Raw genomic sequence first — 17,667 nt, forward strand, 5'->3', positions numbered from 1 at the left:
GCCTGCCACTTGATGGACCTCCTCCTGAAGGTGTCGTTCATGAGCCCTTTGACGAACTCGAAGTTCTATAACTTCGGCTTGGGAGGTAGCCAGTTGTTGCTGCAGGGTCTCATTGGTTCTCCTGGTCCTTTCCATTTCCTCTTCGAGACGGCGGATGCAGACTGTGTTGACACCAGATTTGGCATCAATCTCCATGACTCGGTCGATGGCTGCTCGACCTTGTTCACCATTACGAGCTATTATGCGGATAATGACGGGCAGAACTCGATCCACAGAGCCACCTTCACTGACATTGTAAAAGCTTCGGTCCCCAAAGTAAGGTAAGCGTTGACCCTGTTCATCACTCCAGAGATTCAAGTTGGTTGCCCACAAGGGTGTAGGACCTGGGGAAGCTGGTCAGGGGTTGTTGTTTGGGGCTTGACCTACTAGCGGTAGGTTGTTGATTTCAGGCTCAGAGTCAGATCCATCATAAAAGCCTTCTGCGAGGTGATCATCCAAAGGGATTAGATGGTCACCTTCAGGCTCTTCTTCGATCCACCCAACATTGCCTTCATTTGGCAAGTATGGGTCGCCATGATGGAATCCATCCATTTTAAATCTACACGAGAAGAAAGGTATAAGAATCTAGTGTATACGTAACTTGTAGTAGTACAAAATACCACTATAGTATTTTAAGTTTAGATTCTACTATTCTCCTTGTGGTATTGTTGGTAAGTTTTTAGACTTGTTAACATATCATAACCATTCTAGGGCATATGCTAATCACTCCTCGGACCAACATAGTTGATCAGGCTATGCCATTCCCAGGACTGACCATACATCCCCGAGCTCACTTGTGATATTTAACAATCGTAATACTTTTGTTCTTGTCATTGTGACACTGTTTTTAGTATGAATGCGGACTTGTATACTTAGTTAAATATTTTAGTATTTAAAGTATAGACTCTTGGTCAGAGTGTTTTAATCCCAAATGGGTTTATAGTTAGTATATCTTTTATGGGTTGATATACTTAATTCACTTTAAACAATGCTCTGATACCAATATGTCACACCCCAAAACCAAGAACGGCGGAAACGTTCTGGGGTGGAGGACGTCATGTAAAGTATCAAAACACAGTATAACAGTAAATAAGCAAACAACATCATCCATTGCATTAAATGTAATGTTTTAATACAAGTGTGTTCCGTACAGTTATAGACACCAAAAAGTAAATCAAAATAATAATATGAGTCTTGAATGCGCTCCATCTTCTCCAAAGCTGGCCTCGGTATCTGTCTACTGACAAGCTGAGAATATAAGTTATTTCGAAAGAGTTTATCAGCATTAAGCTGGTGAGTTCATAAGTATTTTAGTGTCGGTGTTTGTGTCAAAACATTTGAACGTGGTTATAAACACGAGTTTGTAAACAATGGTGATATAAGTATGTGAATGTTGGTAAGTGTTTGTAAAAGTTTGAATCTCTTATAAAAACCTATATTTTCTTTTAAAAGTAGCCTTCTACCAAGGCGTAACTGTTTTGTATGTTCGTTTACTATAAAAGTGTGTAACTTTCCCAAGTGTAACTATCATTGTCAAAATATAGTTTGTACATAAATGTTTAAGTGAAAAGATCACTAAATATGTAAAGGGTAATTTAATGTAGTACTGTAGGGTTGTATTATAGGAACTACTGCTGTACTAACTACCTTAAACCGGATTTATATTAAGGTATCATGTGATTAATTGTACCATACTATCGACTAGGTAACAACGAAAAATGTAGGTCGTAAAAACGTATGACGTTTGGCACCCGCAGACCTGCAGGTCCGGTTGTAGCTAGCAGCAAGGTGTAGGATAGTCAATCCAGTATAGATCTATACACAAACTCACGCTCTCCCTCCACGAGACTCTAGCTACAACTCGGGCCATGACATTGAAGGCATGTTCCGATACAATGGATCACAATTTGTTAACGTATTCATGTATATGTAATGTATTGTTACTCATTCTAGTATCGTTGTATATGTTCTCTTTCTAGTATAGTTGTATATGTTCTTCTGCTAGTATAGTGTTATATGTTCTTCTTCTAGCATAGTTGTATATGTTCTCATAGTAATAAGTACTGACTCATGAATGAACTGACTCATTGATCTAGCAATTGTATAAGTATTATCCCGTGCTACCCATATGGTAACACACTAATGAAGTAACTGGTACGAATGAATTTGGAAGAACTTTTATGACTATATATGTACGCATGATATATAATTAATATTAAAACGACCTTCGGACGGCTACCCGATATCCCACCAGACCAAATCTCAAGCACGAAAAGGAAATAGGGCGGCCGGACTTCCTAAGCCTTTTAAACGTTGCTTATATAACTATACATATACGGGAATGCAATTTATAATAAGTATAAAAGAGTTTAAGTAAAAGTAATTGATAAGTAAAAGAGTTTGTAAAGCAGTTTGAACAGTAATAAAATCATTGGTTTTGTAGTTATTAATCACATGTGATTGATGTAATAACTATAAGTATCCAACTTGTATCCCCCCCCCCATTAAAGCATTGAAAACATTGAAAAGTATTTCAAAGGTTAGTTAAAGGGGTATGAACTCACCTGTAATGAGTGGATTGGATTGAAATGTCGGATATGGTTCTAGGTAGCAAATGAAGACTTGTACACACGTACGAGCTAGTTATCATATAATGAACATATATATATATATATATATATATATATATATATATATATATATATATATATATATATATATATAACTAATTAGCCAAAATATAACTAATTAATTAAGTTGGGACACTCTAGAACATGAAAACACTATGTATAAGTGTTATAAGTGTTGGATAAGGTGTCTAAGTCCATAACTATTTCTGGTATGTACTTGACCCGACCCGGCATGGTCCATTTGGGTTGCATGGCACCATGCAATTGGACAGACTAAATGAGAGAAATAACACTTGGAGATTATTAATATATTATAAGTTCTAATATATTAATAATATTATTTGATTAGTTTGATCAAGAATTAATTTAGAATTAATTAAGTGATCAAAAGATAACTAATTAAATATATGGGTTGATTATGTAAGTCATCCATATCTTGTATAGTGGGCTAAGAGGCTCCATGGACTATCAAGTTGGGTTCCACCCATAGGATGTTCCATGGGAGTTACAAACCCATGGGTCATGGAAATGAAGAGTCATGACACATTAGGGTTTACATGGTGTAACCCTAGATGTGTCAACACTATATAAGAATCCTATTCTCCACCAAAGAGGGCTACACATATGAAACACGAGGGCTAGGCTGATTTCAAGAAGTGTGCATTCTCTCAAAAGTCTTTCCAAGAGCATTTGGTGTTGTGTTAAGCATTTGAGGCATCACACTTGGGGTGCTAGGCTCACAAGGTTTGAAGGAACATAAGCAACGACAAGGTAAGTTATTCTATCTATCATTCAAGTTAAAAATTGTTCCCCATGTATGCTAGATAGGAATATAGCCTTGGAATTCAACTTTGCATGATAATTAGACAAACATAGATCCAAGGTTATTAGGGTTCCATGTACACTTCGGAAGTGTTAGAATGCTCAAACCCCATCAGTGGTATCAGAGCCTAGGCTTGTTTGTTTGTTATTTGTGCTAAAAAGTTGAAAAAAGTCGGAAAAACATGTTGTCTGACTGCTGGACTCGTCGAGTCCATGGGGGGACTCGTTGAGTTCACTTGTATCTTCAACCTACTCGTCGAGTAGGTTTATGCACTCGGCGAGTAGGGTCGACAGAGTGCAGATTTTCGACTTTAGTTCCTGGAAATGGATTAGAAACATTATCCTAAACTGTTTTGCTACTTGAAAAGTTGTTTTAGATGGTGTAATGTCTTTGCTAATTCATTTACAACAACTCGTTATCAAAATTACAAAGTTTTAAGTGTAATTTTGATTTATGAAAGTGTTCATATTCATGTTCTTGTTCTTATGATGTTTAGATGATCATAGGAATTATTTGTAACCTATGTGGTGGATTAATTCTTGATCATAATGTGTTTTAATGGAGTCCATAACTTGTCCTCAAGTTATGGAAAACCAAGAGTCACACTTGAATTAAAACCATTAAAAGAACACAAGAGTTAGAAAAATGAAGAGTCTTCATTTTTATTACTCTATTAAACTCATAAGTTACAAGAAATGAAAAGTTTTGAAATTTTACAAAACTTGCCCTCAAGTTTTGGAACAAGTAAAGTCTTGTTAAAACTTTAGTTCCAACCCTTAGAATTTTAAAAGTTAAAATTCAACTCTTATACTTATATTATTATAATTTAATAATATATATATATATATATATATATATATATATATATATATATATATATATATATAAGAACAAAGTCGTCTTACCGCTAGTACGCCTCATTCACGAACCCGGTCTATAAGGTGGGTATAAGGTTGTTGTCTATAAAATGACAACTTAATGGGTGTCCACTCTCACCCACCGCTTGCTTGACTGGTGGAGGGTCGTTAGCCGAACGGGTAAGACAAGGACTTATAAATTCTCATTAAAAGTATGATGAATATTATAAAGTAACTAAATGTTTATAAAATTCCCAATCTTAGTTACTTTAGGAAAAAATGTGAATAAGGTGCTAATCCATGAAATTACACTTTACACTTTGTTTAAGTCGTTGGTGGAGCGTGTGTAGTTAACCGGCACACTAACTTGGACTTAACAAGGTAGGTAAAGGGTGACTTAAGGTTTATTATAGTATCAGTGGAGCGTGTGTGGTTTACTGGCACATCGATTGAGTGATAAACTTTAAGGGTACCAAGTGATTTGCATGGTTACTTCACACCTCGTTTTGTGATCCTCGGTATCCCAGTCACAAAACTTGGAGGGAAAACTCGAGATTGAAACATGCCTTTGAAAAGTTCATTGAACCTCAAAGAATCGAGGAATTTCTAAGAACCAATCAAAGACCTAATATCTAATATTTCGGTTTTTGTGGTGAAAATTGGTGAATCGTCATTCACCTACCTTTCAAATATGTTATAGCTTGGATTACGGCATACCTCTTCTAAGTTATAATATATTATGATTGGATCCTAGCCTTAATATTACATTTGGGTGTTTTATTAAGGACTCTCCATATCTAAACTAATCTTGTGTTCTTCCTTCAGATGTCTTCAAACAATGCTGCTTCTGGCTCTAATCCTAATGGCTCCTTTACCCTTATGAACTTGTGTGGGAAAGTCACTTTTGATGGATCCAACTTCAATGAGTGGATCAAATACATCAGGATGATTACCCGCTACGAGGACAAAGAATATGTCCTTGACAAGGAGCTTAAGGAGATTGATGAGACCACTGCAACTCCTCAGGAGATCACTGACTTTCAGGCACATGAAAGGGATGCTACGAAAGTGGCATGCATCATGATGGCCACGATGACAGCGGAACTCCAAAAGTCCTATGAGGATTTCTATCCTTATGAAATGCACCAAGATTTGATGGAAAGATACCATCAAAGTGCACGACAAGAGAGGTATGAAATCATCTGCTCCATGATAACAACCATGATAAAGGACGGGGATTCCATCACGAGCCACATGCAGAAAATGCAAAGGTATGTGGATCGATTGCTGAAGCATAATGTGAACTTCCCTGAGGAGCTTGCAATAGATATAATTTTGCGCTCCTTACCATCGTGCTATGATCAATTCCGCATGACATATCACATGAATAAGGAAGAGGTCACACTCAACAATCTTCAGGGACTTCTCAAGACCGCTGAATCAGGTCTTAAGGGGAAGTCGGTTGTTAACACTCCTACTCCAAACTCCACTCCGGTTTTGGCAATCGGGAAAAGTCGAGGGAAGAAGAGAAAGAGTTCTTCGAAGGGTACCAAGGTTAGGACCCTTGATGGCTCTTCTTCAAGTGGAACCAAGAAAGGTTTCGCCACTCTTTCTTCTGACCCAAAAGAGGCTGAATGCTTCTATTGCCACGAAAAATCACATTGGAAGCGGAACTGCCCAAAATACCAGCAAGATGTGAAGGATGGGAAAGTTAAACCCAACCATGCAGGTATTTACACTATCATTTCTAATAATTCACCCCATTCTAAATCTTGGGTCCTTGATACTGATTGTGGTATTCACATTTGTTGTGACTTGCAGGGACTAAGAAGAAGTGAGAATGTGGAGCAATGAAGAATAAACTTAATCATGGGAAATAGGAAAGTTACACCTGTCACCAAGATTGGAGTTTATACTTTATCGCTAAGTAGTGGGTTAAATTTAGATTTGAATAAATGTTGTTATTTGCCAGAAATGGCAAGAAATATTATTTCCTTTCATGCATTGTATAAACAAGGTTTCACCTTTTCATTTGATAATGAAGTTGGTTCGATTAATGCGTTCTTTAATAATGTTCTTTATTATAAAGCATTACCTTGTGATGGTGTGTATGAAGCTGTATCTGTTGTAGATAACTTAGGAAATAATGTTTTGTGTATTGATTCTATTAATAATAAAAACTTGGATAAATCATCATTATGGCATTGTCGTCTTGGACATATAAGCAAGAAACGCATAGGCCAACTCCAAAAGGATGGAGTCTTGGAGTCGTTTGACCTAAAGTCAGATGATAGTTGCGAATCATGCTTACTTGGAAAAATGACAAAGTCACCCTTCACAGGCTCGTGTGAGAGGGGTGAAGGTTTGTTGGACCTTGTACACACGGATGTGTGTGGACCATTCAAACATGCCACAAGGGATGCTAATCGTTATTATTTGACTTTTACTGATGATTATAGTAGATATGGATATGTCTACTTAATCAAGCATAAGTCAGAAACTTTCGAAAGGTTTAAGGAATTTAAACAGGAAGTTGAGAATCAATTGGGCAGGAACATTAAGATGCTTCGATCCGATCGAGGAGGTGAGTATCTTAGTTCAGAGTTCCTCGACTATCTAAGGGAATGTGGGATTGTCTCACAATTGACACCTCCCAGGACACCGCAACTGAATGGTGTGGCTGAGAGGCATAATCGAACCTTTTTAGACATGGTTCGTTCCATGATGAGTCGAGCTTCGCTACCAATCTCATTCTGGGGGTATGGCTTAGAGACTGCCGCCCATATCCTTAATCTAGTCCCTACAAAGAAAGTTGCCAAAACTCCTCACGAGATGTGAACTAGTAAAGTACCCAAACTAGACCACATCAAGATTTGGGTTTGCGAGGCTTTCATGAGACGCGAGACTCATGATAAGCTCAAACCTCGAAGCGAGAGGTGTATTTTCATCGGCTACTCACAGCAATTCTTTGGTTACCTCTTCTACAGACCTAGTGATAATGTGATCTTTGTAGCAAAAGAGGAGTCTTTTGAGAAAGAGAGTTTATAAGCCAAGGAGACAGTGGGAGGCAAATTGATCTTGAAGAAATTCAAGAGTCAAGTGATGAAGGAAGTTCAAACACTAGCCCTCAACTTGAGGAGGAAACTCCTGTTGAGCCAATTGACGAATCTGTACCTCTGAGGCGTTCCACGAGAGTTAGGAGTGCACCTGAGCATTACTATGGTTTCCATATTACTGCAGAAGGTGAGACACTTATTAGTGATGGGACACTAGTAGGTCTGGATGACCCTAACAGCTACGAGGAAGACATGGCAGGCCCCGAGTCTGCTAAATGGAAAGAGACTATGGATAGTGAGATACAATCCATGTATGACAATCCACGTAAGACAGTAGGGTGCAAATGGATCTACAAGAAGAAGACCGACATGGATGGTAATGTACACACTTATAAGGCTCGACTGGTTGCAAAGGGCTTCTCTCAAATTCCTGGAGTGGATTATGACGAGACCTTTTCTCCAGTAGCCAAGATTAAGTCTATTAGGGTTATGTTAGCCATAGCTGCATTTCATGACTATGAAATTTGGCAAATATATGTCAAAACCGCTTTCCTTAATGGAAAGTTGGCTGAAGATGTTTACATGAGTCATCCAGAAGGTTTTGTCAGCAACGAGTATCCTAATAGAGTGTGTAAGCTTGAGAAATCCATTTATGGATTAAAGCAAGCACCTCGCAGATGGAATCTTTGCTTTGATGAAAAGGTCAAGGAATTTGGCTTTTCTAGGAGTGAAGATGAATCCTGTGTGTATGTCAAGGCTAGTGGGAGTATAGTTAGCTTCTTGGTATTGTATGTGGATGACATACTACTCATAGGAAACGACATTCCAACCCTGCAGGAAGTAAAGTCCTGGCTCGGAAAGTGTTTCGCTATGAAGGACCTTGGTGAAGCTGCCTATATTCTAGGGATAAGAATCTTGAGAGATCGGAGTAAAGGACTAATTGGACTTAGTCAGAGTACTTACTTGGATAAGGTGCTGAAGAGATTCAGCATGCAGGACTCCAAGAAAGGAGAGTTACCCATCCAGAGTAACGCCAGATTGAGTAAGACACAAAGCCCTAGCACTGAGGCTGATATAGCATAAATGAGTCGAATACCTTATGCTTCGGCTGTAGGATCGATCATGTATGCTATGGCGTGTACTCGACCTGATGTAACCTTTGCCCTGAGCATGGTTAGCAGGTATCAGGGGAACCCTGGCAAGGCACACTGGACTGCGGTAAAGAATATCCTCAAGTACCTACGAAGGACAAAGGATAAAGGACTGGGTCCTTACCCTCGGTGGGAGTGATGACTTGAGAGTTGTAGGGTATAGTGATGCTAGCTTCCAGACTGATAGGGATACGTTCCGCTCTCAGTCGGGCTGGGTCTTTACCCTAAATGGAGGAGCAATTTCTTGGAAGAGTTCCAAACAAGAGATAGTGGCTGATTCAACTTGCGAATCAGAGTATATTGCAGCGAGCGAGGCGGAAAAGGAGGCTATATGGCTAAAGAACTTCATCGGAGACCTTGGAGTTGTACCAGCTATTAAAGAGCCAATAGAAATTTTCTGTGATAGTGAAAGCGTTGTTGCCTTAGCCAAGGAACCAAGGGATCACGGGAGATCCAGACACATCGATAGAAAATACCATTTTATTAGACATCAAATAGAAGGGACTCATCGTGGCAAAGAGGGTATCATCGGATGAGAACCCAGTAGATCCCCTCACGAAGGGACTGACTCGAGTTAAGCATCTCCAGCATGCTCGGAGCATAGGGCTGAAGGATGATATTAGATTTAGTAGTTAGATAACCTCGAAATTTGTAAAGTGTAATTGACATTAGATGATGAATAAAAGGTGTTTTATTTATGAGTAAAGTGTTGCTATCTCTTGTCAATCGTTTACTATATTTCTTTTGCATGTTTTGACTTCCAGAATAATTTTGTTTGGTATAACATATTATTCAAACCTCCACAGTCGGTCATATGTCGGAAGTAGGTATGAATCAAGACTATCATGATTGGTTACAGAGGTCTACAGTGTTGGACAAGGCTACTAAAATCATGAGTGCTCATAAGTTTTGAGCATTGGACTCGACCCACACTCACTGGAATCACTTCATGGAATTCTATCTCGAGTGATCGTGAGACGGTAATATCATATAAGTCTTCAAACCTAGAGATATGATTTGTTACTTACAAGTTGGTTATGCATTGATTGTACAAAAATGCATTGGTAACTCGATGTTATAAAACGTGCTTTTGTGTGTAATTCAACGAGTGGTAGAACAAACATATGAGTCGAAGTTTATCTGTTCCTTCTTGGATTAGAAGTTGATATCTAGGCCCCTCGATGATTTTGTTTTGACCTATGTACCGGGCCCGGTCAGAACTAAGTTGATGTGTTCAATTAAGTTCTTTGTCAAACAAATCGGAAATCGGGAAACAAATTGTTGGACAATAAGTAAGACATTGTTCCATGTATTTGTCCGACTGATATCTAGAATAGAGGATTATATGATCACTTATCTTAAATGGCGTACCATCATCTTCTCAGTTCCGAGAAACCTTGAAAAGAGCTACGATTGCCGATCGGTTCCTGAAGTCATACTTGCAGTAATAGTTATTAGACTTATCAAGTGGGAGACTGTTGGATAAGGTGTCTAAGTCCATAACTATTTCTGGTATGTACTTGACCCGACCCGGCATGGTCCATTTGGGTTGCATGGCACCATGCAATTGGACAGACTAAATGAGAGAAATAACACTTGGAGATTATTAATATATTATAAGTTCTAATATATTAATAATATTATTTGATTAGTTTGATCAAGAATTAATTTAGAATTAATTAAGTGATCAAAAGATAACTAATTAAATATATGGGTTGATTATGTAAATCATCCATATCTTGTATAGTGGGCTAAGAGGCCTCATGGACTATCAAGTTGGGTTCCACCCATAGGATGCTCCATGGGAGTTACAAACCCATGGGTCATGGAAATGAAGAGTCATGACACATTAGGGTTTACATGGTGTAACCCTAGATGTGTCAACACTATATAAGAATCCTATTCTCCACCAAAGAGGGCTAGGCCGATTTCAAGAAGTGTGCATTCTCTCAAAAGTCTTTCCAAGAGCATTTGGTGTTGTGTGAAGCATTTGAGGCATCACACTTGGGGTGCTAGGCTCACAAGGTTTCAAGGAACATAAGCAACAACAAGGTTAGTTATTCTATCTATCATTCAAGTTAAAAATTGTTCCCCATGTATGCTAGATAGGAATATAGCCTTGGAATTCAACTTTGAATGATAATTAGACAATCATAGATCCAAGGTTATTAGGGTTTCATGTACACTTAGGAAGTGTTAGAATGCTCAAAACCCATCAATAAGTCCTAAGGGTTGCATCTAAGTTGTTGTGGGACAAGGCTAAAGGGGTTTAGGGTTCCAAAGGACCCTATACATGAGTTTACTCTTCAATGAACCTCACACAAGGAGTTGACAGTCGTAAACCCTTGAGTTTACAGCCGTAAGCTCCTAAGCTTAATGTAATTTTGTGTTTTGAAGTGTTACATGATTCCTAGAAGCAATTCTACTTGGTGGTTCAATCCTTGGAAGAGTTTAGGGCATTAAGACACTCCTTTTAGGAGTTTACGACCCCAAGGCCATTTCCTTATGAGTTTACTGCCGTAAACTCATATGGAAAGGGGTATTTTTATGTTTTCAAGTCCTATGCTCATCTAGGATAGGTTCTAGACAATTATCTAAGGCTAATGAAGGCCTTCGGCACACTTTGGTACCCCCGTTTGATGTTCACGGCCCAAAGACCAAGTCCATAAGAGATTACGACTGTGATCTCTCTTTGGGATGGGCATTTGATGATTTAAGGTCCCTAAATTAACTAGGAATAAATCGAGGCTATTGTCCAAGACTTTAGGAGTGATTAAGTCACTCTTTGGCCTTTGAGTTTGGAGTTCACGGTCCAAGAACTTCTTGGGCCATGAACACCTAAATCTTGGTGTTTATGGTTGATTTCTAGTCTTAAATACACCTTCATACAAGCCTAAGGTAGTTATATATCACGGGGGAAGGTCTAGGCATCATTTTACCCTTATAAAAGAGTTTACTCCCCAAGGTGTTCTTGGGCGGTAAACTCTCGAATCTTGCATTTTTGCTATGAAATCTATGTTATTAAACACATTATAAGCCATATAATACAACTAGAGAGAGGTACTCACGATTTGGGATGAAAACCCGAAGATCCGTGAGAGAGAAATGGCTTTTCTCTAGTTGGAAATGTAACTAATGAAATAATTTGGTTAAGAATCATATATATAGTCTTGGGATTTTTGGCAGAGAATATTTTTATTCAAGAAATGAACTCTAATATCATAGAGTTCTGAAATAATAGAGTTGCACGAAACCCTAGTGCATCCTCTCTCCTGATATCTCTTTAAGTGTAAACCCTGAAATACTCAAACTTTACGGAAAAGTCTGAAAATTTACTGCGACTGTTCTAACTTCTATAAACTTGATAATGTTCGTACAGAATAGAAATTTCGGGTTGTCACAGTTAACCACACACACTCCATTAATCAATGATAATTTACGAGATGCCCATTATTACTCTTTATAGTCATTATTAATGTGTTGGTTAACCACACACGCTCCACTAACTACCATAAAGTATAATGTGCAATTTCATGAGGTAGCATACAAATTCACATTTTCGTAAAGTTACTTTTAATCACATTATACTTATTAATGAGAATTAACTGTCCTATCAAACCCGTTCGAATAACGGTTTTCCACTAATCAAGGAAGCAGTGGGTAGGAGTGGACACCCATTCAACTACCATTTTATAAGCATTTTCCTTATACCCCCCCTCCCCCCCCCCCCCCCCCCCCTCTCTCTTATAGATCAACTTTGTGAATGAGGCGTACTAGCGGTTCGACTAACTTAGTCTTTTATGTATAGTAATAATTAAACATTTAATTCTACATGCAGTATAAGGTGTATTTTTAAAAGTTTTTCAAAAAATACTTGTTGATATTTAAATTTCGAAAATTAAACAATTAATTTAAATTTAAAATAAACCAAATAATATTTGACATTAATTATTAAGTTCAGTTAATATCCAAATTAATTATTTATACACTTAAAACATCAATCATTATCAACAAATAATTAATCAAGTCAAAGACTTATCTCCTAACTTGTAGGCTTTTACTTTATCATCACATATGCATTAAAATTGGATTTGGAAGATGAATATAGTAGATAATTATCACATATAAGCATATTAGGCAGATAAGCTTCACAAATTTGGATCTAAACCGAGCTCACATCGTGAGCCTCAATGTTCACGTTGTGAGTTGTGACTTTTCGAAAATTTTAGTTTCTTTTGATTTGATCAATTCACCAATGTGTAAATACATGAAAGATAGACATAGGCTCTGATACCACTGATGGAAAACATAGGTTACAAAAAATTATATGCACTAAGCGGAAAAACATTTAACAATTAAATGATTAGGATACATGTAACCTATGAAGGATCTTTGTTTTTCACATATATGCAACATAATATGAACTATCATCCTACAAAACATTTGTATATGAAACCTAATTTAAAAGGATGAAAACTTACCTTGACGATTGTTGTAGAAAACAATCTTGAATTCCTTCTTCAAAGCTTTTGGCAGCAAGCACCACAAATGTCGTGCCTCTGATGGTTCATACCCAACACAAGCAAGAAGGATATTGAGGAGAGATGGGAATAAGATCAGAATTTCGGCCTATACTCTTTATGGTATGGATGGCCAAAAATCATAGCCCTAAGGGCCTTTATATAGTATAGTCAAGAAACCCTAGATAAGCTAAAACTCAATATAATAATATTATCTTGAACTAAGTAATTATCCAGCTTCCTATTTATCCACATGTGATATTTTAGAAACCCTAGAATATCCCTTCAAATTGTCCATAGCCTCAAGGAGGGTTCTAGAATGTCTATTTTTTAACTATTGAACAATTGCACTTCAGCTCCTACACTTTCAATTAATTCTTTTAATCACCAAATTAATTCCAATTAATTTATAATTAAATATTAATTAAATATTACTATTTCTAATTAATATATTGTTTTCATAATATATTAACAAATTATTCATTTCAATTTATTAATTAAATAATAAATCAATCTTTATCTTTAAAAATATCATGTCCAATTGCTAGGTTTGAGGAAAACCCAAAAGAACTGTATTATTATCAATTCAAGTTTATATTAATTATAGTTATGAGATTAGACACCTAATCCAACACTAAACACTACTATGAAAACTGCTTGTGAGAAATCTATCTATCATCCATGGAACCAATATTCTAAATAACAGTTCGTGCATCTCTCACTTGTTTTATGGGATTAGACAGCAGTGTTCCAAGAGGCAACACGCCGTGTTGATCTTAGTGAAAGCCAATTTTTTTCTTATCTAGACACGTCGTGTTGGTTCCTCCAAATTGTTTCTCATATTCTGGGTGTTACAATATTGCTCCGAATGGTATTATACGGTGAATATTCTTAGAAAGCTTATGGACTTAAAGGTCACCACCCCTTCAGGTGTTGCTATTTTTTAGATTAAAGTTGACCATTTGAAAGGCATATGTTTCGTATCCCCACTTCAACTCCCTTGAGCCATATAGGTGTTCGCATTGCCTCTTCTTCTTGTTTTATGAGCTCTCTTGTTCCCGAGTTTGCAGATCACCTTCTTATATCATGATCGTACAATACAGAGGTGTTTGGTTGGATCTTCAAGTGGTGCAACATTTTTCACTAAGGTGGAAGATTTTATAAATTCTGTGGCAAATTGGGGTAACTATCCGGAGAAAAAAAAACTTCATGTTGCTATCATTTATGGCTCTTTTTGGTGCATTTGGAAGCCTGAAAATGATAAATTGTTCGGTAGAATTAGTTCTAGTCCTCTAAAAACCACGGATAATGTTATTTCCTTAAATTATAATTGGGTTGATCGAGGTTGCTACCCTTTTAACGGCTTGTAATCTTTTTTTTTTCTCCTGGCTTTAGCTTAATAAATTCGCCGTTTACAATAAAAGAAAACTGAAAGTTTAGGCACAACGACCATGGGAAAATCAATGTCAAAAGTCACAGCCATCAAAACTGATGAGGTTTTTATTAAAACACAAGTAGGGTTGTAAACGAACTGAACGTTCGGCGAACCGTTCGTGAACTGTTCGGCGGGAAGTTCGTTTATGTTCGTTTATTTAATAAATGAACGAACATGAACAAAAATTATCGTTCGTTTAGTTAAATGAACGAACATGAACAATGGTCTCGTTCGTTCATTTATGTTCGTGAACGTTCGTTTATGATGTTCATTTACGTTCGTTTATGTTCATTCGTTTAAGTTTATTTATATTCATCTATATTCAATTATTTTTTATTATATTGCTGTATTATATGTTCGTTTATGTTCATATATGTTTAATTGTGTTTTTTTTTTATCTTTATTCGTTTATGTTTGTTCGTTTATGTTCGTTTAGCATGTTCACGAACATAAATGAACGAACATGAACAAAGTAATTAGTTAAATGAACGAACATGAACAAGAAAATCTCGTTCGTTTATCCGTTCGTGTTCGTTTGTTGTTCGGCTAACTTAAACGAACGAACATGAACAAGACCTTGTTCGTGTTCGTTTGGTTCGTTTACAGCCCTAAACACAAGTACTAGCAACTTAATTGTCATCAACGAGAAATAAAATAAAAAAAAAAAGTAGATTTTCTTCAACAAGGATGAATTCCAAAGAGTTAATCAATTAAAGAACGAATTTAACTTGTAAATTTCATATATATACCTTAAAAAATGTGCACGGTTTCAAAAAAAAAAAAAAAAAAAAAAAAAAAAAAAAAAAAAAACACTAAATCTTGGATTATTACTGTTGTCTCTCCTGCAACACTCCTACCTCAGATTTCTTCTGCACATTCTCTTTCTCCCGATGTTCATCCCCTTTCTCCTTCTTTTTTGAACCCAATCTCTTCAATTCATTGCAAAATTCCGTTATCTGATTCAATATATTGTTTCCTGCAAACAGATTACGTGCTGAGAACGTGCTTTTAAGCTTCCTTGGGGTTTCCTCCCTTTTTGAAGAACTGTTATCCGCTTTCTTCTTCCCTGATCTTGATATGGCATGATGATCGGCAGGTGTTAATAAATTAGGGTTTTGGTTCTCGCAATCTTGTACACGATTAGCATTACTTCTCGAGATTTTGTTCAATTGCGTTCCTCTTTTCTTCACTGTTGTGTTGCTATCATGTTTAATATTGTCCTGATTTTTCATGGAGATCTGTATTGCATTTGCCCATGGATGCTTAGTTTTTGGAAATATTAATCAAACAAGTAATGATGACTGTATCGAAATCAAAATACCTTAGAAGGATTGGAGATCGTTTTTGTGAAGAAATCATCGGCTGATTTAGGATGATTACATTCTGTAAACACCAAATAGAATAAAAAAATAACCAAAATTTAAACATTAGTCGAAGATTTAATCAGTTTGTTTGAAATCATCGGCTGATTTAGGATGATTGCATTTGCTTTTTACCAATTTTCGATTAACATTCGATAACTATACAAAAATTAATAAAAAAAATATACCATGAATCGAACATAGTTCATATTGAAATCAGGAAAAAAAAGTACAGTAGTTCTCAAGTTGACCAACAATTAGGTTTGATTAAACTGTAAAGAAGAAAAAAAAAGAGATTGAAATTACCAGGTCGACAAAACCATGCATCATCGTCGTGTGTAGAAGGATGAGGATGATTAGCAGAGAAATCGATCCATTGAGGAGCGTTTATATCTTCGTAGAGTTCATCTTTCTCGAATTTGGAATCATTCCAATCGATAGTAGCTATCTCCATATGAGCCTCCTCCGGTGTCTGTGAGAGAACGATGAAACGTTTGAGGTTCGAGGGTTTAGTTTGGGTATATGAGTTGAACAGGACGACTGAAACGTCTGCATTATTTTTCTGACCGTTAAAAGACATTCTCTTTTTTATGTTAATCGGATAAACAAAATATTATATATTTTATTATGTGGTATTATTGGTACTTTTATTTATTTATTGTTTTTATACATTTTTTCTAATAAATTTTATCTTTATTTATCTGGTATTTTATTATGGGTCGTATTATTAGGATTTTTTAAAATTGTTTTTTTAGTGCTTTTCTTTATAAAATTTATGTCTACTTATTTATCTATTTTATTATGCGTCATATTATTCGTATTTTCTTCTATTATTTAATAGGTTCTTTTTTATTACCTTATGTCTAGTCATCTATATATTTTATTATGTGGCATATTATTTGTACTCTTTTTTATGGGTTTCATAATTATGTCTTGACCATATTTGTTATTATGTGTCGGGAAAATGATTTAAGAGGATAACTACCTCTTATCCGTGTTTACATATTAGTAACTTTTTTTTTTTTTTACATAATAAAGCAACTAACTTGTTTTAACTGTTTAAATTACACCAATATTACCGGTTAATATCTGTTTTAATCGGTAACTCAAAGGAAAAATGACTTAGGAGGGTAACTACCTCTTATCCGTGTTCACATATTGGTAACTTCTTATTTTTTGTACATAAGAAATCAACTAACTTGTTTTAACTGTGTAACATCCCAAAAATCATAATCAAAAAATTTCTTTTTAATTTAATATTAAAACCATAATTGTCAAACCATTAATTTAATACTCCGGTCTTGGGCCCCGCCTGGCATCGAGCCCCGCTCGGTATACATATATGTCTCTCTTAGGCCCCGCCTGTCTTCGGGGCCCGCCTGCTAAACACATACAATCCTATAACATGCTAACACATAATGAAACATACTCTACTGTATCCCTGTCCTAAGAAACATACTCTGGTAATAATGAGATACAAAACATCGTTCGTACTCAACTAGTGATGAGATACGGGAGCTCGCCCACACTCACCTCTTTACCAGGCACATACAAGTATCACACATACAACAAGTATAATCTAACATGAAAACATTCCTCAAGCACTCGCCCGACATCAAACCTTGGTCTAGAATAACATACTAGCAAACAATGCCTATGGCTAACCCCGAGTCTTCCTACTCATAGACTACATGGGCTGGCATTATGGCCTTAGACCCATTCACACAGTGAGGAGACTCACCTTGCACTGTTGAAGCCCTGGCTGGAACTAACTGAGTACGGACGAAGTTCTGTA

General features: G+C 36.5%; 1 protein-coding gene across 1 annotated transcript; it reads right to left on the reverse strand.

Moving 5' to 3' along the window:
- Positions 1–15,166: 15,166 nt before the first annotated feature.
- Positions 15,167–16,437, reverse strand: LOC145000793 (uncharacterized). The gene is made up of 3 exons (XM_078960075.1): positions 16,179–16,437; positions 15,833–15,894; positions 15,167–15,749 (listed from the first exon to the last, which is right to left on the reverse strand). The coding sequence occupies exons 1-3, from the start codon at positions 16,324–16,326 to the stop codon at positions 15,339–15,341; spliced, it is 621 nt and encodes a 206-aa protein (XP_078816201.1). The 5' UTR covers positions 16,327–16,437; the 3' UTR covers positions 15,167–15,338.
- Positions 16,438–17,667: the final 1,230 nt, after the last annotated feature.

Source organism: Lactuca saligna, chromosome 1 (genome assembly GCF_052625555.1).
Source record: "Lactuca saligna cultivar CGN05327 chromosome 1, ASM5262555v1, whole genome shotgun sequence".
In the NCBI taxonomy this organism is placed as follows: Eukaryota; Viridiplantae; Streptophyta; class Magnoliopsida; order Asterales; family Asteraceae; genus Lactuca; species Lactuca saligna.